Source organism: Protomyctophum parallelum, assembly GCF_964188405.1.
Source record: "Protomyctophum parallelum genome assembly, chromosome: 10".
NCBI classification, from domain to species: domain Eukaryota; kingdom Metazoa; phylum Chordata; class Actinopteri; order Myctophiformes; family Myctophidae; genus Protomyctophum; species Protomyctophum parallelum.
In genome coordinates this window covers 7,834,552-7,861,853 of record NC_139704.1, presented here as the reverse complement: position 1 = coordinate 7,861,853, position 27,302 = coordinate 7,834,552, and the positions used below count along the sequence as shown (strand labels likewise).

General features: G+C 43.2%; 1 protein-coding gene across 1 annotated transcript in view; it reads left to right on the top strand.

Moving 5' to 3' along the window:
- Positions 1–24,965, top strand: part of dntt (deoxynucleotidyltransferase, terminal) — a gene marked incomplete at its 3' end in the record, with an annotated part of 108,375 nt that extends 83,410 nt beyond the window's left edge. The window contains exon 11 of the mRNA XM_083774308.1: positions 24,879–24,965. Coding sequence (XP_083630434.1) covers positions 24,879–24,965 — 87 coding nt within the window. The remainder of the gene's footprint in view (positions 1–24,878) is intronic.
- Positions 24,966–27,302: the final 2,337 nt, after the last annotated feature.

The window sequence follows — 27,302 nt, the reverse complement described above, 5'->3', positions numbered from 1 at the left end:
CCGTATGTCTCAGTGGCTGTATAGGGTCTCTGAGGCCATTTTTCTAGGACAGAAAGTTGGTCAACATGTCCTTCCTTAGGAATCTGTTGGGGACGGTGGGCGAGGTCTCTATACCTTGAGCCTATAACTATAAGAGAGGTCTAACCTCTACGTCTGTGATAATCCTCTAACCCAGGGGCCCGGGGGCCACATGAGGCCCCCACCTTCACTTAATGCGGCCATCAGAATACTGATATAGTATTGATTTCAGCTGTTACAATTCCAAACCCACTTGAACGGTCTGACACGAATGAATGAATACATTTAGCCTCCTATTCGCTCGAAATATCAAAGTTGAAATAACTCCAGTGAAGTTTGCTTCACCGCCCGCATCTCGACAGCCATATTGGCACACCAAGAATAGATTTGTTTGCAGCTTTATACAGTAAGTGCTATAGCAATGAGCCATGCAGTCAGGTGCCTAGCTGGCGTGTGACTGTAATGCAGACTGTGAAGTGCTTTTTGGAGAAAGTTATTTGTCGTATGATGATGTCACTAACTGGAAATAATGAACTTTAAAGCGCTGGTGGTGATGCATCATCTTTTTCCTCCAAAATATAAGTTGCTTTCAGAGAGCAGCAACCGAAGTACAAAGGGCTTTTCACACACACGCAGGGAGTGAATTGATGTACCTGGTAATTCATTTTCAATGAGAGGCGAGCATTCAGGTAGCGCTGGTTGGTTAATCCGACAGGCATAGCGACAGTTGGGCGCGATCCTGTGGCTTTGTTTTTGCGTTCATGCTCATCTCATGCACATCCCCGCCTGCGTTAGAGTCGCATGTTCCTTAAAGTAGCGAGTAAAACGCTCCCAAAAAGATTTAGTCTCTGCACACTTCTAGGGGCATTCAAAGATGCATTGTTCCTTGAAGCTTTGTCATTGGTCGAAAAAAAAACCCTGCAGAAATGACTAAACAATCAGGAATAGACAGGAAAATCGACCAATGACAAAGCTTCTAGGTAAATCTTTGAATGCAGGTTGCGGCCCCTGGATGTGTCACAGAGACAACAAACAGAAGACCAAAGGAAAAAAAATGAAATACTGAAAAGATATTGCTTATAGCAGCTTTAACGTGGTTTTCTGGCTCCACTGAGAAATGTCCAATACATTTTCCACATAGAGATTTAAAAAAAAACATTATTATTTTAAGCCTAGAATCCAGCCATCCAGGATCATGGTTTCATCATGACCAGAAAACGTTTGATTCTCTGGAAAATAAATTATATATATATAACGAATGGGCGATTTTTCCAGTGGAACCAGAAAAGCACATTTGCACCACTGCCATGCCCTGTTGTCGTTGCACATGAGGAGCGCAGCATGCAGTGTAGTACACACCACAGATCTCCAAGCCAGAATGTACCCGCTGTGTCACTCCCCATAAATAAAAGCCTTTAAATTAGGCTCTTCTGTCAAGCTGGGTTGGGACTATAAGCAACACAAAAAAGGAAGAAAAGCTGTCCTGACTTGGCGTGCCACAGTCAGTTACACTGGAGATCAATATCGTATACTGCTGAATTTTAAACTGTGAGTATACTGTGTGTGTGTGTGTGTGTGTGTGTGTGTGTGTGTACACAAGTGATAACAGAGCGCAGACAGTGTAGCTTATAGTCCAGTGGTTCCCAAACCTTTGAGGTCGAGACCCAAAAGAGAAAGAAGACGTTTGCCCCGCGGGACCCAAACTAGTGAAAATAGCTGAAAATGTAGGAACTGTAAAAATAAAGGGACCTACAGGTATACTAATCTGTTTGGGAACCGGTGGTCTAGTCCAGTGTATAGCCTGACGTATGCTTGGTGCGCATGTCGTCCGGCACGCAACTAAGTATAAATCAGGCTTGTGTGTGTGTGTGTGTGTGTGTGTGTGTGTGTGTGTGTGTGTGTGTGTGTGTGTGTGTGTGTGTGGGGGGCGTGGCGGGGAGTTGGATCGGGAGGGAGTGTGTGTGTCCTCTGCTGTATCTCTGAAGGTTTGTGATAATTAATATGTGTGGTGGGCTTGATGAATGGGGACAGGTTGAGGGTTCCATCATTTCATCCCAGACAGGCCGACTCTCCCTGAAGCAGGCGGGCTCCATGACCTGTCCAACACCTCCTGGAAACACGCCCCCCCCATGCACCCCGCTCGCTGGCTTTCATACATGGGATTTAAGGGAGTCAAATTAATCCAGAGTGTTCGTTTTAACTCTGGTTTGACGGGGGAAATGGACCTGTAACGGGTCTCTCCGAGTCAAACGAACACCCAGGATTTGTGTGTATACCCTTGAAATTGTGTGCTGTGTCTGCATGCGTGCGTGTGTGTGTGTGTGTGTACGCCCACACACGTATAATTGCGTTTGCGTGTTCATGTATGTAGTTTGAGCATATTCGCAACTACCCCAGACACAAACATGTTTATGCAAATGCATTTCGCTATACTGTATAAGTATGCCCGTGTCCCTCCTCGCATATACCATTGAATAACACATACAACTGTGTATTATTACATACTGTACAGTAGTTAGCGTGAGCGTATATGCGCGATGTGCGCGTGGCTCTATAGTGTAGTGTAGTGTATAGTGTGTGTCTCTCAGAGGGTAATTACTCTTTGTCAGCTGTAGGAGGAGTGTGATTAATGAGGTGGCGGTCAGTAAAGGCCGTGAGCGCGGATGTCCTGGTTGGGTTCCTGGACTATACAGTTACTGATATGAGCGCGCCGTTCATAACTCTTCACCCTTATACCTGAGCAACGTTCATATTCCCCCTCTTGACAGCAGCCCCCAACCCCCCTCCCCCACCCCTGCACACACTTTAATACAGGGGTGGGCAACGTTGACGATGGTGAGAGGGCCCACTATTATTTCCACACTCACTCCAGAGGGGCCACAAATAGCATATTAGCCTATTATCTACCAGCTCTAAAAACGCGTCGCACTGCGTCGTGATTTGAGCTTGTAGATCGGCTAATTTTGCTATATTTGAATTGAAATCCTGAATATATATATATATATATATATATATATATATATATATATTATTTTTTTGATATTTTTAATTGGAATCCTGAAAAGTAATATTTTTATTTAATTTCAAATGCATTTAGTTATAGTTATGTTGACTTTATGAACTAAATACAAATGTATAAAATAAAAAAAGACAATGACATTTTAATAATTCGCTGTAATCAATAATTATATCAGTGTTCGGATATGAACCTGTCGGGCTGCATTAAGTGATGGTGGGGGCCGCATGTAGCCCCCCGGGCCGCCAGTTGCATGCTTTAATACACTACAGTAGTACACCGTCAAATCTTCAGTGTTCATTTAAGCAATATTACACGAGAGGGGGTGGTTTAAACGTCATAATGCACGCCTGCGACGCTGCAGGAGTTCTGAAAGGCAGTGCAGAAGTGCATTAATGACCTTATAGCACCCCCTCGAGTGTAATTGCAATTATACAACAGTTACCCTTAAAACTAAGATAATTACTAATTTTGTATGCCAAATACGACCACAAATGTCCCAAGAAACTCGCTAGCCTAGCCACCCAGTCTGCCAACTGGGTACCTGGCGCCAACAGAATACGACGATACATAGCCTCATCCATCATATCGGCTCACACAGCCTTTGTTGATACAGTATATTGTATATATTGATTAATATCACTGACACCTGGGCAGTCATTGTTGCCTCGGTTACCGGGGACTACAACAATTTGTTTATTACATACCCCTAGGGGTTAAAGTTGAAGTGAATTTTCACGGCACTCCATCTTTAAAACAGCATTTAATCAACGCAGCAAGCGGCCGTGTTTCACGTGCTGCTTCTGCAGCCAGGTCAGTGGGCACGCTAGAAATTTAGTTTGCATGCACGGATTGGTCAGCTACGCGCAATTTGGAATCCCACCAAAGCTCCAGGATCCCACCGTCGTTCCAGGATCCAGGACCAGCCGCATGTGTCTGATTGGCTCCCGGGCAGGCATAGTTTTACTGAGGTTATAGGTTTCTGATTTAAAGGTATTATGACATTATTTATAACATAATTTTAACAACATTAAAAGTCTTGGCCATGGTCCTTCAAACGTGTCTAAAAAGTTTTAACACTCAACTCCACTCCAGTATTTCTTGCCAGGAGTTTTTGTGTATGTGTAATCTGCATCCTGAGAAGCCATGGAAAAACACATTCTTTTAGCCTGTAGATGTCGGTAATTCCCCCTTTCCTGTCAACCCAAGATGCGCTTCTTTGACAACTTAGTAGGAACGTCACCGTCAAAAATAAAAGAGTCATCTAGGCCAGTTGGTATCCAGTGTAAGGACTTGTGTTGATTGACACAGCCAACAACAGAGCAGATGGATTTTTCTCTAGAAGCCATTATTAGTAAGTATTACAAAGAAACAAAGTCGCGGTCACAATGAGGAAGCGGAGAGGAGAGGGGCGGAGAAGAGAGGGTAGGCAGGGAGCAGAGGGGAGGGGGCGGAGGTTTAGCAGGGATCTACGTATATGCCTGCCGTCCAACCAGATGAGACATTTTTGCATAATTATTCACAAAAGTCCAGACAGCAGAGAATACACTGAATGTTCAAACTTCGTTTTTTTTTTGTGAAGTTGATGTCAAGAAAAGCCAAAAAATCTACAAAAATGTGTTTTAAATGTCACAATCCCTTTAAGGACTTCAGTGTTTTGTACCGTACAATTGTATGTATATAAGTACAGAACAAAGAATGTTTGTTTTCGCCATCTTTGTCAGGGTTAAGGTTAGGTTTAGGTATAGTTTTACTGAGGTTAGGTTTAGGGTAAAGGTTAGGTTTAGGCATATAGTTGCAAAAACGAGAACTGTCAATCACAGCAACTATACCGGCCAATCACAGCAGGGTTTTCCTGGAGCTGCGGTGGGATTCCAAATAACTCGTCAGCTTCAGCCGTATATCAGCCGCCACTCCTGGGTTTAATAACAGTTATCAGCCCCATGGGGCTGATAACTGTTATTTTTTTTTACCTCTCCTCTCACCGTGCAGGGCAAATAAAGGCTGGGAATGTGATCAAACGGAAAAGTGCGACAGAGCCCTACATTAAAGTGCCAGGGATGGTTTCAGTAGCGCCCAAGGCTCTATCGACAACCCCCCCGTTATACCATACCTTCCTCACGAGTGAGTGGACTCATGAGTGGACAATAACAGGCCAATTGCTCTGGGCTTCAGGGAGTGCTTTGGGGAGTGGCGTTCATTTCACGAAAGCTCCCCGGCTGGCATGGCATGGGCTGGGCTGTGCGAGGAATGGAGGAAGACACCCCCATTCCTCTCAAAGAGGCAAGCGAAGGGGAGGAGAGTTTTAATTTAGCGGATGGTGGCACAGGGGGGCCTCTGGGGGTTGTCACGTTCGGGCACATGCACTCTCACAGGCGTGTGCACACACGTCTGCAATGCATGCACACACACAGCAAACACACAGGTACTTCATAGACGTATGAACGCACACACTCTGTATGTGCATAGTACACACACACACACACAAGCGCATGCCATAGACGCTCAGCACCTTCGCCTAGTGGATTGGGCCTGCGAAAGAAAGGGCATGATCCTCTGTCCTCTAAACATCCGGACGGCAAGCATGCTGCTACAGTTTGGGACCTCTCTGTGACGTTTGGAAATTAAATGTAGTAGACGAGGGGGTTGGGGGCTGTTCGTCTACCGCTCACATAAAAAAAAACCTTCTTCTTGACCTTGACGCCACGCCTGTTCTGTTCTGTTCTTGAGAATTTTAATTAACGTGCGCTAGAAGAATAGACCAAGTGTGTTTGACAAAGTATTGTGGCACATATTATACTGTGGTAATTGTTTCCAAGGTCAGAAGCGTCTCTGTTTAGATTCAGCTTTGGAATATTATGTTTATTACTGTATTAGTATAGTAGTACAATATTATCGTTGCTTTCAATGTGAGTTCTATTCATGTAACTGTTGAAACATCTTTCGATGGTGATACTGGATTTTACCTTGTCAAGATCACAAAGAATGCTACATGATTGAAAGACTTAAAGAAGATTAAGATCAGATGAGTTCAACTTAAAAAAGTAAAATAACCCACGTGTGCCCACATGCACGCACACACTACACAAACAAACAAAACAAAATGCAAAAGAAAAGCATTTATGTACCAATGCCTCCTCAGGGGCGACTGATATCGCACAACATTGACGGCAGCATGATAATGGTATTCAGGGAATCATTCAACCAAATAAATCATGTTTCTTAATAGAGAATGAAACATTGAAACCTGCATTGCAAGTCAAGTCTTGTGCAATGCACCACCTCGTTGTTTTTCTTTTAAGTTAATACGCGTCGTGCATGCAGTATGCAGTCATAAGCAGAAACCGAACCCGATGCTTATGTGTTCTCGCTTTCTGTTTTTAACTTGGCCCGCAAGGGAACAGATTAAGTCAGTGCAGACACAAGAGTATAGGAGAATGTTTTGCGTGCTGTGAGAGTATTTTGTAAATAGTTGAAACATTAAAAGAAAATCAAGACATTCACATTCAGCATGGCATGCTTAAAACTGCCTCCAGTTATAAAACACACAGATACCCATGAGCAAGTGTTTTTAACAAGCACCTAATTCAAGCCATGTCAGTTCATTTCCCTTCCCATTCCACTTCCATTTTAGGCATTTAGATCATTTAGACCCACAGCAAATACAAAGGTAGAATTAGTTCATAATTCATATTCATTTAGATGCAAAACCTTACAAGTTAGCAGCACTCGGAAGGAAAGCAACAGTGAAAGCAACAGCACTTAGGCAATAGATGTAACACATAAATGTACGGGCATACAGCAGAATCCCACAGAATCAGGTCGGAAATTGGTTTCCTTCCCATTTTACAAGAGCAAAAAATGATAGGTGGCTTGTCTTTGAGTGCACAAAGTGGATTAGAACTTGAATCATCGGCATGACTATTGTTGTACAGAATACGGGAGACATTTCCAGCAGCGTCAAACTGGGTAATTGGAAACACTGTGTGCGTTCTATTTTCAGAAACAGAAATAAATCTGAGCAATTACTTTCCTGTGGGCTTTCTCTGGTTTGTGTATAGTCTTTTTCGATCATTATGGCCATATGATGCGCCTTGCTGTTATTTTTATTTCACTCAGCACGAAATGGCCCCCGTTGGCCTAAATATTTACCCAGGAAAATTTACATTTAACCATGCCGTCTTTCATTTACAGTACATGCAAGAGAGCTAGATAAGTTCCATGCACAATAGTCTCATGTTGCTAGCTAATTTTCAAATGCTTTCGGTCATCAGGAAGCTCTGATCATGAGTAAAATATAAAGTGGAAGTGAACCATCGCCCCACTTCTATTTCGTCTTTACAGTCACGCAAATGTATCCTAATCAAAATCATCTAAACATATATAGCATGCTGCTTAGCAGAAAAAAACACACCTGTGTGAACTGAGTGTTGCAACTCCGGACTCCCCCCCCCCCCCCCCCTCTCTCATTAGCAGGCAACCGTGCAGCACTCTCTCTCTCTCTGTTTCTGGCACAACAGCGCCCCTACTGGTACTAATAGTCATACTGGTGCTCATTAACGTCACATAGGTGGGTTAACGTCACACGGACATTGCTGTTCCTTGGAGTGGTTGCACCACTCAAAAATATATTTTTTGGGATTTCGGGACAATAATCTTGTCCCAAAGATACATTTCCACCACAGTAATCAGATTTGGACCTGCAAGTGTCGAGCTACTCATTAAATGATGCGAAGTCTGCAGAGCTATAGTTCAAGCAGGCAACTCCTGACCTGATCAGGTGACTGGTCTCATGCACTCTTTATCTGATCAGGTGACTATAGACTCATGCACTCTGGTGACTATAGACCGATTCCGTAGCGGTTTCATGGTCGCAGCCTACGTATTTCCTGTAGGCGGACTCGACGTAGCTGCGGGGATAAAACCCTCACCAGGCGCACCTCTTCCACTACAGTGAACGGCAGAGTGACTGATGTTAGTTTGCCTCAAACTTTACTCCTTTACCTGCTTTTTTACTAACACTAACATTACAAAGATGCCCAGAACATCGAGATGAACCTGTGTAGTTTATGGCTGCTCCAACAGTAGTGGCAACATAAAAAATAAAATAAAACGAAATGTCTAATATCCACCGCGGTGGCTGAGACCAGAGCCATTGAGTAATGGTTGAGACGAAGCAGGGAAAGATACATATCGCCAGTCTTACCCAATACCAAATCTTTCTGTTTTATGAACACAAGGCTGCTGTATTTTATACCTCATACTAAGCATTTAAAGTATGAGGTATAAAGTACACTGGCGTTATGTATCTTTCGTTATGTATCTTTCACTGGGCAAATTGGTACACAGTCTCTCTAGAGCCATTCAACGAAACGGGTCTTTCAGATTTCTCAGACTCCATCCTGATTGGTTAAGATTGGCTTCCAAAGTTCACAGGAGTGCTCAGTTTCAAACAAAATGCTGCAAATCATGAACACATCGCGTGAAATTGTGCACGCACATTCCCACTAGGCCGAGGAAGAAATGCCACATGAACAATTTCAACTCAGCCTCAAGGTGGCGCTATAACTGGCCGAAAAGTGTTTTTACCTCTAACTGCACGGATCTGTGGATAACTTTGTATGCCAACTCCCTAGAGGCCAAGGAAGAACCTTTGCCTGGAATTTTTTACTTTTGTTGCCCTTTTATCCAACCACCAGATGAAGGCAAGCTGCAATGTCCTACATTCCTATCCTGGTGGAGACCTGTGCCCAGAAGGGCACTTTTTCTAGTTCAGGAGGATCTGCTCTGAGGTGTTGCACAGGGATGGCTTTCATTGGCGTGTGATGTCACTGCGACCATTTAACAGGTCCGTCTGTTTTCTTTCCCCACCCAGCATTACAAAGACACCAGCCTGCTGATATTAAGCATATATATATATATATGCATTTATTTTTCTTTCATAGATTTCCTTTGATCACACCGATATGGGAATTTTCTTTGATCTGTTTTCTTTGAATGATTACACATCTTGAGGAGCTGTCAAAGGGGGAATTAATGCAGACAGGCACATTAGTGTGCAGATATGCCAGGGTTCGTTTAATGCAATGTGGATAAATAAGGTTTCTGTGACATGATGTGACTCCGCTTGCCTCATAGTGAGAAAAGCTACTAGACTCATTTCTGTCATCTGAAGAAGAAGAAGAAACAGAACAAATCTCCTGATCATAATTATATTCTCAGTCTGACGTATTATAGTGGCAGTTTGAGTCTGGGCACATTTTATCTACTCAAAAACTGTCATAAAAGGCATATGAATGAACACATTCATGCTGACCAAATATTTCTCAAGTAGGTACGGTAGATCAGCATAGTAGCCGTAGTATGTGTTTCTTTAAAGATGGAGTGCCATGATTTTTAAGTGGTGCAACCACTTCCTTAAGAGTAGCTTGCTGGCTGGCTGGCTGGCTGGCTGGCTGGCTGGCTGGCTGGCTGCCTGTGTCTGAGCACGGAAATTGCATTTGGTTGGTTGTCAAAAGCAAGTGTCACTGTTACAGGGTAACGTACAAATACTCAAGTAACGTACAAATACCTCAAAATTGTACAGTACGCAAGTAAATGTGCTTATAGTTACTTTCCACCACTGCATGTTGACCAGTCTGGCCGGCCTGCAATCTATACAGTCTGACACCTCTGCCTTCCTCCCCGGACACCAGTCGTCCTTTTCTCCCCAAATGCCAGACTAATAGTGCCCACATACCCCTGTGACTGCTGCCCTGTGACAACAGCATGTTAGGAATGCAGTGGACAGTCGTCAAAAAAACACAATGCAACACATGGTCAGCTTGTAGAGCGGAACGGCTATTTCCGGATGGCACGCCAAAACACCATCATGGCATGATGCGACGGGAGTATAAATTAACCCATTTTGACCAGTCGTTCTTCGATTTTTCAAAAATAGCAGACCTACAAGCGCGCTATGAGCTTGTAGATCTGCTATTTTTCAATAGCTAAATTATAACATAATGTATGTAACACCAAAAGGGGTTCCCGCTCAAAATGGTTTAAGCATAACAAAAGCAAATATGGACATTCATTTCAGGCAATACGATTGCCATGTGATTGGACAGTTCTGCAATGAGGTCAGAGAAACAATTAAGCGTGATTTTTAAGGGGCACGATGGGGGTATATGTGAAGTGGGAGGGGATTGGTCAACTGATGACGTGTGGTGTTGAGGGAGAGAAAAAAGAGCCAGCTGTTAAATGGCCAGTCGTAATAGAAGCATGACAGTTATACTACCGGAAGGCTCTTTGGATTTATTTTGTATTTGTTTTATACTTTTTTACAATTCATCAATGTGATGATGTTTGGCTTCATTCCTAATGGTTAGACTAGAGAGACTCTTCTTTATTTTGAGAAATTGGTGTTTAGATCGACGTCATGGAACAAAATATTCTGTGGGTCTTGAGAATGCTGGCAGCGGCTGCAGTCTGTTACTCTGTTCTAGAGAAACTCTGGCAGTGGCTGCAGTCTGTTACTCTGTTCTAGAGAAACTCTGTCAGTGGCTGCAGTCTGTTACTCTGTTCTAGAGAAACTCTGTCAGTGGCTGCAGTCTGTTGCTCTGTTCTAGAGAAACTCTGGCAGTGGCTGCAGTCTGTTACTCTGTTCTAGAGAAACTCTGGCAGTGGCTGCAGTCTGTTACTCTGCAGCCACTGACAGAGTTTCTCTAGAACAGTCTGTTACTGTTCTAGAGAAACTCTGTCAGTGGCTGCAGTCTTTTACTCTGTTCTAGAGAAACTCTGGCAGTGGCTGCAGTCTGTTACTCTGTTCTAGAGAAACTCTGGCAGTGGCTGCAGTCTGTTACTCTCTTCTAGAGAAACTCTGACAGTGGCTGCAGTCTGTTACTCTGTTCTAGAGAAACTCTGACAGTGGCTGCAGTCTGTTACTCTGTTCTAGAGAAACTCTGGCAGTGGCTGCAGTCTGTTACTCTGTTCTAGAGAAACTCTGGCAGTGGCTGCAGTCTGTTACTCTGTTCTAGAGAAACTCTGGCAGTGGCTGCAGTCTGTTACTCTGTTCTAGAGAAACTCTGTCAGTGGCTGCAGTCTGTTACTCTGTTCTAGAGAAACTCTGTCAGTGGCTGCAGTCTGTTACTCTGTTCTAGAGAAACTCTGTCAGTGGCTGCAGTCTTTTACTCTGTTCTAGAGAAACTCTGGCAGTGGCTGCAGTCTGTTACTCTGTTCTAGAGAAACTCTGTCAGTGGCTGCAGTCTGTTACTGTTCTAGAGAAACTCTGGCAGTGGCTGCAGTCTTTTACTCTGTTCTAGAGAAACTCTGGCAGAGGTAAATGCTTTCACTGCAGCATCCCAGCATGGGATAAATACACTCCTAAAGGGATCATTTAAAGGCATTTTTATACTTCTACATTTTGAGGCCAGCTTAATTGCTGCTAAGCTGAGACGTTTATGACCACACCGTATAAATGTGAGGAGAACTATTACCCTCGTTTATTGTGAGTCTGTCGGTACACAACCATAAGATTTGTATTCCTATATAGCAGTATAGTATTGACACTAAATAAGTAAATATGAGTACTTTTTCCAACACTGACACAATAGAGCGTCGCAGTCCCGCCCCCCTCAAGAGACCCGGAAAATAAATCCCCGTTAATTTTCCTCATAGACTTTTCAGAACGTATTTATTTAAAGACATTTACGCCGCGGACAAAGCCAACTCTTGTCGTGACAAATCATGACAACAAACAAAAAATTTCGGGCCGAACAAATAATTATAAAGAAGAAGAAAACGGCAGGTTACAACACTTTTTTTGTTGTTTTTCTTCTTTGTAATAATGTAATTATTTGTTTGGTCCAAAATATTGTGTTTGTTGTCATGATTTGTCACGACAAGAGTTGGCTTTGTACGACGCTTATAAGGTCTTTAAATAAATACGTTTTGAAATGTCTATGGGAAAAATGCATTGGGACTATTTCTTGGGCCTGGTGTCATCATGAAAGGGGGCGGGACTGCAACGCTCTATTCATTGATGTGTTCTGGAACAGCTGATATTTAGAAAATAACAAAAACTATGTCACTTTTATCTCCCATCAGAGTACCGCATCAACCCAGTGATTTGATAGTGTCTCACTGATACAGTGATACACTTCAGACTGGCACACCATGAACTTAACTATTCACAGCCAATTGTTCAGCTAAATCTATCCTATCAGCTCTCTCAGGAGTGTGTCGTGCGCACGTGCAATGCCGTGCATGCGCGCACGTGTGTGTGCGACTGTGCGTGCGTGCGTGCGAGCGTGCGTAGGCGGGATCAATGATATGATAACGATAAAACCGGGAGTGAGCATGAGCTAAAGAATAGACTGTAAAAGTCCATGAGGAGTAGGAGTGACGGACAGATGGACGGATGGACGGACGGAAGCGTGCAGATAGATAGGGCAGAGAGGGAGTGACAGACAGACGGATGGACGGACGGACGGGTGCAGATAGATAGGGCAGAGAGGTTGCCTATTATGACAGCAATGATTCACAGGCTGTAATGTCCTCTCTATACCAAGGTGAATAACATCTGGTCAGATCCTTGAGTGAAACAGACCAGCTCTCCCTATACTGTGACTCTCTTTCACTGTCAACACACACACACACACACACACACACACACACACACACACACACACACTATCTCTCTGTCACCACCGCATCCACCATCCGCCCACAGAGGGCTTATTATCACCCTTTACTTGGAGGTGTAAAGTAAAAAGACTGTTTATTTATAGATCAGGACTGTGTGCCTTAATTGTGTTCTGTGAGTACAAAAGAAATGGCAGGCTATTATTATCGCGACTCGAAAATCTGCAACCTGCAATAAAATCTGTGGTTTAAAATAAACAATTTATGTTAGTGTACGCTACCTCTGAACTAGTTATGGGGAGCAGGAGGTGAGAGAAGGAAGCAAGGAGGATAATGAAAGAGATGGAAGGAAGCTGTACGTGCGTGCGTGTGTGCGTGTGTTCGTGAGCGAGGTGGGGGTGGGGGGGTTCTGGGTGGTGTATGCTCGCTCACGATAAGGATCACTGCTTCATTATTGATGAAAGTGAATGGCGGAGGGCTTGGGCAGATCGGCACCGCGTTTCGGCCATGTCTGGCTGTCATGTAACATTAATTGACACGGCCCTTGTGGTGACACAGGCACCCATCCATCTGGGGCTCCCGTTTCACTTTGGTCCCATCATTTATTTATGGGACACACACTCGGCTGAGCGTTCATTGAAGTGGTTGAACCCCCTGTTCTGCAGCAGCCTGCAAAGTTTTGACTATACTACTGTTGGTCGCTGTGTTGCAGTGTTGTTTTTGGCAGCAAATTTAGATTTTAGTTTTAGTCATAGTCTCTTGAATAGTTTTCATTTAGTTGTAGTCACATTTTAGTCACCTGGAATGTTTTAGTGTTAGTCTCTCTAAATATGAGATTGTAGTCGACTAAATCTACTGTTGATTTAGTCGACTAACATGTATTTTGTCAGGCCTTGATGCCGTCGTAATGACTGTTTATATGCTGAAAATAGCCGATCTACAAGTTCGTAGATCTGCTGTTTTCAGCATGCAACCAAGTGTAAAATGACTTATACTGGATCTCTTCTCCACTAGTCCCTGTTGACGAAATCGTATTTAGTCTTAGTTTTATTCATCATAGCTTAGTTTTCATGTAGTTTCCATTTAGTTTTCGTCAGTGAAAAAAGGTAGTCGACGAACATTTTTCGTCTTAGTTTTAGTCGACGAAAACAACACTGCTGTGTTGCCTGCCTGCCACACCGCCCCTCTCGCCGACAGCATGTGCGTATAACCTCGCGTCACCAGGCTTTCCACCTCGGAGGAAAGCCCACTTCTGTGTTTTACTAATTTGCCCTGTGATCCGGTCGGGATCGGATGATATCGTTACGTCATGTTGTAGTCATTGTTTTGTAGTCTTATCAGGCCGGAACCCTCAATCTGGAACCGCCTTTCCCTCAATCCGGAAGAATAACAATAAAAGCGTGACTCGTTCTCTCTTAGCTTTTATTGGGAAAAAATCATGATGTAAAATAGACACAATGCCTATTTGCTCAGAAACATTATGACAGGCGGCGGTGGCTCAGGGGTAGAGTGGCTGGATGGCAACCGCAAGGTTGTGTAGGACAAAAATACTGATTTGCTCAAACACATTATGACACAATTGACACAATATGAACACAATTCCATGCATTGTCAATGGGAAGTTATTAAGTTCAAGTTAATCTTTGTGTAGAACAAACTCAGAGACAGAGAGAGAGGACACAGCGCTCTGAAACTCAGAGACAGAGAGAGGACACACAGCGCTGACTGCATCCACTTAACACTCATTCCTTGCCAAGAATGTTTTATCAACTGCCAATCTACTGCCATAATTGACATCCATGTATTTTTTGTTCACTTAAGTATAGTCACAGAATATTCATCTTCACTATACGATCGCACAGCACCGGATGGTTGGTAATGAGAGAGCCGGCCTGTTCGTTGTTTGTTCATGAAAAACCGTCCATGTAATCCATAGTTGAAGCCCATTACAAGATTGAATGGTCTCTCAGGGTGAAATTGGAACGACACACAAACAAAAAATCGGGGTATTTTGTTTTAATTTCGCTGTCATTTTGGGGTACCCAGCCCCCCCAAAAGAGAGAGGCAGGTAGGCAGACAGACAGACTAGTTGCTGAATGGATGCAACCACTAGTAGCAATAAAGAAATTAGTAAAGCCACTAAAGTGCACTAATGCAGCAACATATTGGGGGTATTCTATTTTAATTTGTAATTTTGAGGTACCCAGCCCCCTAAGAGAGAGAAACAGACAGACAGACAGACAGACAGACCGCTGTGCATGCATGGCAGGCTTTAGGGCTTTCCACAGCTACCCCACAACACAGCAACACTCATGTCTGCAGTGCAGACAGCAGAGCAGAAGCTCTCAATGTTTAACCATAATAATAACTACAATAACTAAACATAAATTTTACTTGAATTGGATTGCAATACTTAGCAATTTCAAATCATATTCAAAATGTCGGGGGCCCCCTGGCTGCAGCCCACCCTCTGCCCCCGGAAGAAAATATTTGAGTAAAAACGTTCCCTCTGAAAGAATATATATTCATATTCAAAGATTTGCGTCTTTTGTATTTGTATTTTTCAAAAATAGCAGATCTACAAGCTCTGCTATTTTCCAATAGCTAAAAGTATAACATAATGTTTAAAACGCCAAAAGGGGTTCCCGTCCAGAATGGGTAAGAGTGAGCGCCCTCTAGTGGAAACACTGAAAACACTGTTTAAAACTTATACTGTAGGTCATTTGTCAGGATTAGCCTTTGAAAAATGCATGTAAAAACCGGTCATTGGCAGGGAATGAAAAACATACCTTCACGACATGATCCACCAGGTCTTCATGGGTCCAATTTGACAGACATGTCTATTCCCTTATGTTATTTAGATAGACATACACAGTACTGTTTGCTTGACCACAAATGTTAACAATTATATTTAAAGAGAATTCCATGCCAGAAGGCTTTCTTACCTTTATTTGTAGTTGTTACATCCCCACCAAAGAGGTCCAGGTGTGCAAAAGTGCATTATTGGCTATTTCCTAAAATAAGCCCTCAATCGGTGTTACGAGTGAGTACGGATGAGAACCCAAATGCAGGCGACAGTAGGCAGAGCAATAAACTTAGAAGGATTTATTAAAACAAACTGAGGTTCTTCCATAAACAGGGCAAAGAAGGCAGGACAAAAACACAGAAACCATACAGGAACTCACACCACAGGGAACTACGAACCAACAAGAACATAATGCAAACACAGGACTTAAATACACACAGGATAACAGGGCACGGTGGAACCAAAATACAATCAACATTAGGATAGGCTGGGGGACTAAAAGGACACAGGTGGAAACAATGGGGGTGGGTTTTTGTGATAATTTGCTTATTTCCATCAAAAGAAGTAGTAAAGTGTGGGATACTATTTACATTATGAAGAGAGGATATATACAAAAACATCAGATTTTTGAGCGATGGAAATAAGCGAATTTGCACCTCAATGCCCCATTCAATGCCATGCAATTCAATGCAATTCATTGAGGGCTTAGGGGAAATAGCCAATAATGCGCTTTTGCACAAAATAACACCTGGACCTCTTTGGTGGGGACGTAACAACTACAAATAAAGGTATAAGAAAGCCTTCTAGCATGGCATTCTCCTTTAAGCACGTTTAGACTGGTGTCCTATTTACTTTGAAGGGATAAATTGTTTTCTTGGCACTCTACTTATGTGACCATTTACCCTTTCGCTTGTTGACCAGAGTTCATGCTGTTTACTCTGATATTGCACTTTTAAGTGCAATATCAATTTACAGTAGGCATTTAACAGTCATGTCTGCTAAATGCCCCAGATTGTATATTGTAATCTTCAGAAGACTTGCACACTACAGACAATTACCACACTTGCCTGCGTTCATGACATTTATGAGCCCTTTTTGCGGGCGGATTTACTTACCGAGATTACACATTATAGGCCTACACAATAACGTAGGAGTGATGTAATTGTACTCCATGTCTGCATTAGCACTATATAGTCTTGTATACTGTTGGCCCCCAAGCAGCTCTCCTATTCACCTATTTCTTACAGCCCATAGTGCATTGCGTTTGTGTGTGCACAAGTTCCTCTTTCTCTTGCTGTGTTGCCAGTTTTGAAAGAGAAACAAGTGGCCAGGTCTATGAAAACAAGCACAAATGAAAATAGATCTTATCTACAAGCTCACAGCGACACATTGTGAGGTTGTACATCCGTTATTTAAAAACACATTGAGAATAAATCAAAATATTTTTAATATTTTTTAAACATTTTAATAAAAAAATGCACAAAGTATGTTCAGATGGATGTCTGTGGACAATTACATATTAATCTGGGGTTCCTTGATGTGAAGAAATGTGGAAGCAAGACCAAATAAGCAACTACTATACTATACACTTTAGAATCAAGCCCAAAAAAACATCAACCAGCAACTACCAATAATTTATTTGCAAGTGACCTTACAGAAAAAACAAGTCAAAGGTTGCTTATAATAAGCAGACATGGCAACACGGCCTGAAGGTAGCAAAGGACACACACAAGGAGCCCCAGTATGTTGGCAGGGAAAACGTGGATAGCAGCGGGAAGCTCAATACCTTCCTGGAGGGCAGTTCAAGGGTATTTGTTTGTGAGGACTGGTTCTTTTGCCTTCAAGCTGCCTCCTTGCTTATCCAGGCAATATGCTGTAATTGCACTGTTACTGTTGGCCACTTAACTGTAGGAGCTCTGTGGTAACTGTGGGTCCTTTGGCGCTTTGACGATCTGGACTTTGTCGGCAATTTGGGGATTGGAACGTGTGACCATATGTGCTCATTAATCTAACCGACTTTCTGCTTCTGACAAGGCCAAGGCAGGAGTTTTGAGAACTTATAACGAATACAAAGGTCCCTGGCTGGATTCATGCCATGCAAATTCCCAAAGAAAAGCTCATATTTTTGCCAGCGCACTGTTTTAACCCATTTCGGGCGGGAACCCCTTTTGGTGAAAGCATTATGCTATATGCTTTACCTATTGAAAAATAGCAGATCTACAAGCTCATACGAGCTTGTAGGTCTGCTATATTTGAAAAGTCAAAGAACCATTGACATAGAAACATAGCTTTTTCAGAAAACTGTCAGAATGTAGAAGACATTTTTAGAATCTGATCTCAGGTCAAACTGTTTTAATTGAGCAGAATGGGTGTGCTGAGGCAGCAGCATCCGATCACACTGTCTGGTGCGGGAAGCAAATTGGTCATGCAAAACCAGCCCCTCTTCAACAAACCAATTAATTATTTATGGGCTTCAGTGGAGCAGAGAAAGTTAATTTATTGTTATCATTAGAGGCGCGTTCTGTTTGGGTCCATACGAGAGAGAGAGAGAGAGAGCCGGGCTACAATTACAGGCTCATAAGATAAGGCAGAACGTTACACCGTGGCTGCCGTATTTTCTCCCACTTCAAAGATAGCCTACTCCCAAAACTTCACAACAGATGAACTTTGGAAAGTGCATTTGGCTGTTTACGGAAAATGAAAGCCTAGATGCTGACGCTATACAATACAGGGCACGGGTATATGGAGAAACCATGGGGCAGAATTCAATTTGTGATATCTTTCCACCAAATCTTGTGGCACAGGGTTTAAGTCTGGGGTTATTTACTTAAAGCATGCAGTCTTGAAATTGCCTGAGATCATGGCACTGCATCTGAGCACCCACCCACCTGCCCGCACACACACACACACACACACACACACGCATGCGCACACACACGCGCACACACACACGCACACACACGCACACACACGCACGCACACACACACACACACACACACACACACACACACACACACACACACACACATACTGTACACACACACTTCCTCCACTTGTATGAACTTTAGAGTGCATCCAAAATAATGACTGTTTGGGTTGTCTGTGTGTGGCAAGACAGACAACAACAGAAAAATAATAGTATAAAAAAATATATATATCACTGTTCTGTATCATGCCTTGAATTTCGAATGCATCTCTGGACACATTATTGTCTCAATACCTACGCATCGCCAACGCCCATATATTTGAACTGACGTCTGAAGATGATTTGTGTGACCATGAGTAATAAAGTGAAATACGATTAGTTTTTTTATTACACCTCCACAGTTGTAAACATTCCCTCCTCCACAGAAGTCATGCACTTAAACAAAGAGACATTATTATGCCACGGGGACGCAAAGTAGAACATCCAGCATTGTTTACGATTCAGCCTTTGATTATCTGACACCGCCGCATAGCGAGAAGCGGTATAAAGGTGAGGCGATGACGGATGCGCGTGCACTCGATAGCTCTTTATAAGAGCAGTGCTGCTTTATGACGCTTGCACTAATTGCTGGCTTGATTAGTGGGGTGTCTGTGTCCTCTCCCTACCCTATAGGCTATACTTCCTCTGTTTGTGCTGTGAACGGAGCCTAGCTGTCTGCAGACGGGGGGGGGGGGGGAAGGAAAAGGTTGGGTATGATTTCGAAAACAGCATGGTTGTTTTTCACCACCTGTGCACAACCTAATGCACACACAAACACACACACGCACGTATTAACTGTATATATGATGCTTACAGTACAGTACAGTGACAGTACAGTACAGTAGAGGTTACAGTAGAGGTGTTGCAGGTTGTCTGCTTCGGCAGTATACTCTTCTCTTGGAAATGTATATAGGGCAGAAGTGCATTACTGTAATGTTTTGTAATAATAATCCAAATCTAACTATAGTAACTAACGTTTTCAAATAATTGTAGTGGAGTAAAAGCACAATATTTGCCTCTGAGATGTAGTAGTGCAGTATAGAAGGAAAAGTATAGAAAAATGGAAATACTCCGGTAAAGTAAAGGTATACCTCAAAATTGTACAGTACTTAAGTAAATGTACTTAGTTACTTTCTGTGCTTTGGTGATGGTGTTCAGTGCACCGTTTGGAGGAAGACACAAAGCCATAATCGACTTCCCACTTCTTTCCGCCCCTGTCAGCCCTTTCCTACATGGGTGCAATAAAGATAAATTAACTTAAGAGGCAATCAAATGAACCCCCCCCCCTCCCCCATCCTTTTTCAGCAGGAAAGTGTTGCGTTCCTAAAGCGTGAATTCCGTTTGTGTCCGAGCATAGGCATGGTAACGCCCCGCCTGCCTGTGATTGGTATGATACAAGAGAACGCTAACTTGTACGTTTTATTTACAGGCAAACTAATATTGTTTGTCGTTTGCTTTGATGGAATAATTGATTGAACATGCACGCCATAATATGAGTTGTGTATTTTGTTTGTATGTGTAAACTTGAAACATTATTGTACTATAAAAAGGTCTATAATCAACAGTATCAAAGCAAATGGCATAAACAAGTTTGCCTCTTCTACAAAAATAAAACGTACAAGTTAGTTACAAGGCTCGTGTCGCGTGTGTCAAGCTGTCATTCTCTTGTAGCCTATTATTTATTTCTCAATCTCACGCGCGTGCGCGCGCATACATAGTCACACCTGTGTGTATGTGCCCACTTCTTTCAAATTATTGCACCAAAGGTATTGTGAAACTTGTCCTCCAATGTAAAATATCTGGATCAAAATGATGACGTTCCTCATAGAGTCTGAGGCCTTTGAAGTCAAATTCAAGACTCCTTTTCCGTCTGACCCGAATCTCTGTGTCCTTGAGGTTGTGCAGACAACAGGAATTAGAAAAGTGAGATGACTGGGAAGAAGTGCTTTGACGCTGGGCTCAAGCCCCATCACTTTCTCGTGCTTAGAGCCACGAGTTGTTTTGCGTACGTGGATTTGCATGCATTTCAACTTTCATTTGCATTGCTTTGCATGAGCTTTGGGGGAGATCTCACTCTGTTTGTTTTTCCTCTCTCCATACCTACCTCTTTCTCCTTGTCTCTGTATATCTGACTGCCATCATCTCTTTTGCACACAAACAATGCTTGCGTTTTCTGTAGGTCTATCTATCCACCCCCCTCTCCCTCCCTCCCTATCTCTCGTGCTCTCTTGCCATCTTCTTCTCACACATACTGTAATAGGCTACTATAAATGTGTTTTTTTTCTGAGCGTAGATCTTCGCCAGGCCGGGTTGCCTATATACTGTACCTACGGTATAGGGCTGTGTCTGACATGGGCAACCGTAAGGGCACAAGGAAGCTGTGGGGGACATTCGATTCCAATTTGGGTATGATTGGACATTGCATGCATGAGATATGGGGCTGTATTTTGCGTGTCTTAAGTACCAGGTCTTATTACCTAACTTGAGTAAACTAAAGACCTGGAGGCGTGATCAATGCCATTTGGCTATTCTGAGTGGCCAAAGAGCATTGATCACGCCTCCAGGTCTTTAGTTTACTCAAGTTAGGTAATAAGACCTGGTACTTAAGACACGCAAAATACAGCCCATGGTGTTCTTTGTAACTGTAAGAAACAGGCCCTGCCCAAAAGGTTGTGAAGGCAATATATAGGCAATCAAAAAATACCCTGTTTAGCACTTGATGCACTTGTACAACATGTATGCCTATGGCGAAAAAATCATGTGCCTGCAACAAATAGTGACATTGTTTGCATTTGTGGTACCGCCTTGAATTTTGTGTTAAACGGTTTGTGTGATTTTCTTTTTTTTTCAATAATAGTATTTTTTATCCCACGATTTTGCAACCCATTTTTTCACCCAGTATCAATTATCCAATGTAATCATGAGGAGTCCAAGCTGCTTCTTTTCACATGACAGGGGAGAGTTTCCCCGGCCAGACGTACTGTAGAGTGTGGAAGGAACACGTTATTCCGACCAAAATGGGAACAACAATTTATTGTACATTTTTTATTTTTGATTGCACGACCTATACAGTTCAGAGAGCTATGGCCCAAAATGTGAAGCGACCTGTTATAGTGGCAGCATGAGGCCAATTAGAAAAATGCAGTCGCCCCTGCAGAACACCATTTCCTTGCTCTGTGCACATAACCGAGCCGAGGAAGCCAGACACGCCGAGTACTTTAGTGTTGCCAACTTAGCGGATTTGAGGCTGAGAGAGGGAAAATGGAGAAAAAGGAGGGTTTTATCTTTGGCGACTGTCAACTCGATTTGTCCCCAATTCACCAGAAAAAGTAGCTAGATTTCTCTCCAGAAGTTTTTCACGAATTCAGTCGCTAGGGGAGTCTGGAAAGAAGCTAAATATGGCGACAAATCCGCTAAGTTGGCAACACTGGACTGGACACAGGGCGGTTTAAAGGTATATTCAGTGATTTCACTTAATTCAAATATCACTTATTCTTTTGTTTTGTCGTGATAATCCTCCCTACTATAGAGTGTGCTGGCCATATGAGGAGTTCCTCCCTGTCCCCAGTTAACCCCTGGGGGTCAAAAAACCTTAGGTTTTGTTTTTGACTCTCTATCCTGATTGGACGAAAGGCTGGGTCCCACAGCCAAAAACGAAACCTACGATTTTTTGAGTGAAATCACTGAATATACCTTTAAATACACAAAGACTAACTAGACAGAGGTGCAACATACCGGTAACTACAAACAACGTATCATTGGCTGAGACTAAACAGGAAACAGTGCCTGAGATTAGCTGCTCACAGACACACAGCCACACAGGACACAAGGACCCGCTGCATGGACATTCCGGCCTGGGCAGAGATAACACATTTCAAATGTGCAAACTGTGAGGCATATGCATCAAATCAAATAGTTGCACATACAGTATTCCTTTCCTTGATCTCTCTTTTTGTGTCCCATATCCGTCTCTTCCTCACTCTTTGTGCGCGATGAAGCCGTTGGATAGGCATCTGGGCAGGAAGCCATGCATGTCCATCAGCTCTATCGGTCAATAAGTAGCAGTGGTGGAAAAAGTACTCAATTGTTTTACTTAAGTAAAAGTACCAATACTGCAATTTAGAACTACTTCGTTACTTGAGTAAAAGTGCAAAAGTATCGGCATCAAAATGTACTTAAAGCTGCTATAAGCAATAATATGTCTACATTTTAATGACATATTCTCTATGTCTCTGTGACACATTTAGGGGCCACAATCTGCATTCAAAGATGTTCCTAGAAGCTTTGTCATTGGTCGGAAAAAAAACCTGGTCGCAATGACTAACCAATCAGGAAGCAGACAGGCAAATTGACTTCTAGGAAAATCTTTGAATTCAGATTGACATATTATTGCTTATAGCGGCTTTAAAGTACTAAAAGTAAAAGTACTCATGTTGCAGGCCTTATATAGAGCCGTAAAAATCTTCTCTTATGGGGGCATATATTTTCTAATGGGGGTCTGTGGGCTAATGAGTATCATTTTGGGGGTCCTTGACATGAAAAAGTTTGGGAACCACGAATGTAGACCGCTTCTGTGCTGGCTCGAGGAGCTACTGGAGCTGCTGAGGGAACTGCTGATGTCGCAGCATGCAGAAGTTGTGTGCCAGTGGCTCTAGAAGTTGCCCAGGAGCATAGCACAGATTAACTTGTTTTTAATGATCTTCAAGTCTTATTAGCTCCTTGCTGTTTACTGAAAAGATCTGGAATAAATGCTACATTTGGTATCATAGCAATGGGTATTCCTGCGAATGCCTTTAGAGTAGAACACTCGATGCTACACAAGATCTCTGGACTTTGCAACTCTGAGGGCCTGCGGTGGTTTGTGCTAAGTAAGTAAAGCACAGTTTCTCCCACAGGGCAAGTAAAGACTGCGGGCATTGGGGAGAGTGGCCAATGCAGCAGGGAGCAGGCTTTAGTTGTGATCCAGGACAATGGATAAATTGGGCAGCACTGAGAGGAGATTCTTTGTCCGCCCTGTGTTTTCCCTGTTAGCTGCATCCCTAGAGTGTTCCTGTGCTTCTTCTACCTGATAAGCCCTGTGTCTTGTTAGAGACGGTGGATTTAATACAGAAAGAAAGAAAGAAAGAAAGAAAGAAAGAAAATAAAAAATGTAACTTTCTTTCTGTCCAAATGCATCTCTGGACACCGATATGATGTATAATTTGTCTGATGAGTGCGGCAATTTCTCTGTGCGTTTCTGAGTGGCTTGCAGAGCCATGGGGTTCATTTGTCTGAGTGCAGAGGATAATGAAGGCTGTGGCAAGGCCTCTTTACAGTCCCTGGGAAGGTTTGACTTGAATGTAACTGCCTGTGGGGGTGTAATCTCCACACTCGCTCTGTGTACTGTTTGTTATGAAAAGAGCAACAAGGTTATTCTGGACAGCGTCAGCTCAACTTACCGTACTGTTGTTTTCTACTCTACATGTGTATTAGTGTGTTCAAAACCAGCTGCAGACTGCACACGAGCTGGTGTTATGATAAGCAGGCAGGTTATGATGAGAGGCTTGGAGGGTTTCACGGAGGGTCCATCATTCGCTCAGTGGCTCACAGAGCTAAGTGACGTGGCCGCCTTCGAAAAGGTCTCTTTCAATCTGTCAGAAAGAGGAGAAAAATATCCATCCACCATTGGAATAGAATTATACCATTCTATGCTTTATTACTTTTGCTACACTACATGTCTTTGGGCATTACAAATATGAGTAAAAGACTCATTATTGCACTAATTGATTGTTATACTGTAGTAGTATGGAAATTGGGTTAAATATTGGGTTAAATATTTTGGAAAGGTTTTGGAAATTGATTGGTAAAACTGTGTGGGAACCCTGCTTTTAGTAGTTTTCCTTCTCCACGCGGTCAGTTAGCTGCATTGTGTTTGTCTCTTGACTTTGACCGACGGCAGAAACTTAACTTTTTCCCTTTCCGTTCTGCATGCCAGGTCCAGTTTAGCGTGTCAGAATACCAAGCCCTCTCTCTCTTCTGTCTCTACTTAGCTTTCTCTCTGGGCGTTCTGACTCCCAAGGTGAGTCAGGCGTCGCCGCTGCTCGTCACTGTTCCTATTGAGACGTGAGCTGACACGCAGCGCTGCTGAGTGGCCGGCGGTTAATGGCCCTGTCGAGATTTGTCGCAGAAAATACTTATCTCCTGAACAGTGCAATCACTTTAGAGCAAGGTTATAGTGTTTGTGGAGGGAGGGCCACCAACCGACAAGTCAGATGAACATCACGTGTAGCCACAGGCCATGCTGGTGCTCTATAGCTGCTCCAAAACGAGTAGATAAAGTGTGAAATGGACATTGACTATTTGACTGCAAAAAGAGAAAAGATCAAATATGTCATGATTAATGTTAAACTCCTTGATTCTTATTATGCAGGAAAAATCCATCTGTTTTTTTCACCCCTTCTGTTTCAAGGAAGAATTCCTGGCAGCTCAGACGGAAAAGGACATCTTTGCCCATCTGGGTCTGGACTACATCGAGCCTTGGCATCGCAACGCCTAGGACTGCTGCTCCTCCCTGGGTAGATCATTCCACACATTGTACATCATCATGTAACCCATCTGCTACCCCTTTTATTCTGCCACTCTCTCTCTCTGTTGTCACTGTGTATTTATGTATGTACGCTGCTGTTGCTTTGATTATACACGCTGGCACGGGGAGTCGTGATTCTGCCTATTCAGCTTCCTCTGTTTAAAAAAAGGCAGGTAAAAAGAGATGTGTGTATGTGTGTGTTTGCCATTTGCAGCTCCGAGCACCGTAATCTCGGTATACAGAACACAAAGGCAAATCAGCCCTCTGGAATTGCTTGCTGGTGCCTAGCATGGGAGAGAGGGAGAGTGTCAGAGGGATGCAAAAGAGAGGAAATACAAGAAGACAGTTAGTGTGTCAGAGGTTGGTGCAAGGCAAAGAAAAAAAGAGTAAAAAGACTAAACTACTGTGAGAGAGTGGAGGGAAGGGGGGGGGGGAAGTATAGGGGAAGAAGTGGCGAGAGAAGACAAGAGGAGAGACACGAACAGCGAGGAGCAAGAAGAGAGGAGGGGAGCTTTGTCGAGCAAAATGTTGTAATCACCCTCCTCCTGGCAGCGCAGTGCTCGGCATGACGCTGAGCCAGGTCCCCTGGGAGTGCAGAGGCGAAGTAATGAGCTTCGGATGGTGGATTGTTCAGCGTCGCCATTTAGCCCCCTTTTAAACCCACGTCCACTGGAGAGCGTTTAGCCGGCGCATGCCACCATCCACCAAAGCCGTAGTAGTAGACCGGGTGAATCCTACCCCCAGATGCCCTCGCGAAATTTAAAAAAAGCAACCAACTGCACTGTGCAGTATATGCAAGAAGGAAGTCCAAGGTAAACCTGGCCTGTGGATAGATTTGTACAGGCAGTGTGTGGCAATGTCTGCCGTGCACGATGAAATAATCATCTCATCGATTTGCTCCATGTTTCATTTATCAGTATTGATTGAACAATTGATCAAGGATCTTGGCCTTATCCCTGATTTGTGTGGATGCACGCATGGTGTCGTGCACCGAAAATCGCAGGTCTACAAGCTCACAATGCATCGCGTTGCGAACTTGTAGCGTGTGCAGTGTGTGTGTGTGTGTGTGTGAGACACCGGTGTGCAGCTAAGTATAAATCACTCTTCAGTGACTCATTTGGCTCACATGACATGACATGACCTACCCATGCAGCTGTCCACGACTTCACACCCTAGCCCATTTTCCCATGTTGCTTTGCGCTGTTCCATCATCCCACGGTGTCTCAACAGGAGCAGAGACAGATGACCAGAGCAAGACACCTTACTGAATCACCCTATTTAAAGATGTTTAAGTAGAGCAGTCCCGCTCTTTAAGGACTCGACCCCGAGCGCATCTTTCCTTGTTCTCCCTCTCTGTCTCTGTCTTCACACTCTCACTCTCTCTCTCTTGGACATTCTATCATAGAAAGAGAGTGTATTTGGATCTGTTGCAACCAGTTCTATGGTGAGATGCCGCCCTTGGGTCCAGTGGCGTGCACAGACATTTAGAGGGGCAGGTGCTCAAGTGAAAAAAGGGCACCTTGTGCAGCGTGTGGAACCGGCCGGTTGCCTTAATAGTGTGAGATTTATAGATTTTGGGGCCTAAATAATATTATTAGAAGCTTTTTATCTAGAATTGATCAATGTCACCATGGTCCACATACTGTACAGTGTACACTGTATACTTGCACCCGCTAGTGTCTATCTGTGCACGCCACTGCTTGGGTCCCCGGTCTGGTAAACCGGAAACAGGCGTTTTAGTAAATGGAGAAGGCCTCTCAAGAAAATAATGATCTGACCTCAGTATATTCACACACTCAATGTTGTCTTTTTCCTTCTTTCACATAATGAATACTTCACGATGCAAAAGAAGCCAAGCTGTTGGGCTCTGCAGTGCTGACAATGGTTTATTTTATTTGGTCAGCAGTTCGCCATGTAACAGTAAACTCCAAGTGCATAACAATTAAACAATTAATTATAAATATAACATAGTTTATGACCAATGAATGGGACAGAGTTTGAACTTAACCCATTCTGGGCGGGAACCCCTTTTGGTGTTTTAAGCATTATGTTATACTTTTAGCTATTGAAAAATAGAAGATCTACAAGCTCATAGCTCATCATACGAGCTTGTAGGTCTGCTAGTTTTGAAAATTCGTGAAAATGTGGCGCAAGTCTTTGTCCCTGGAACAACATATTTTCAGATGGGGGTCGGCGGCCAATTACATATAAGTTTGGGGGTCCTTGACATGAAAATGTTTGAGAACGACTGACATAGAAACATGGTTTTTTTCAGAAAACTGTTAGGATTTAGAAGACATTTGTAGA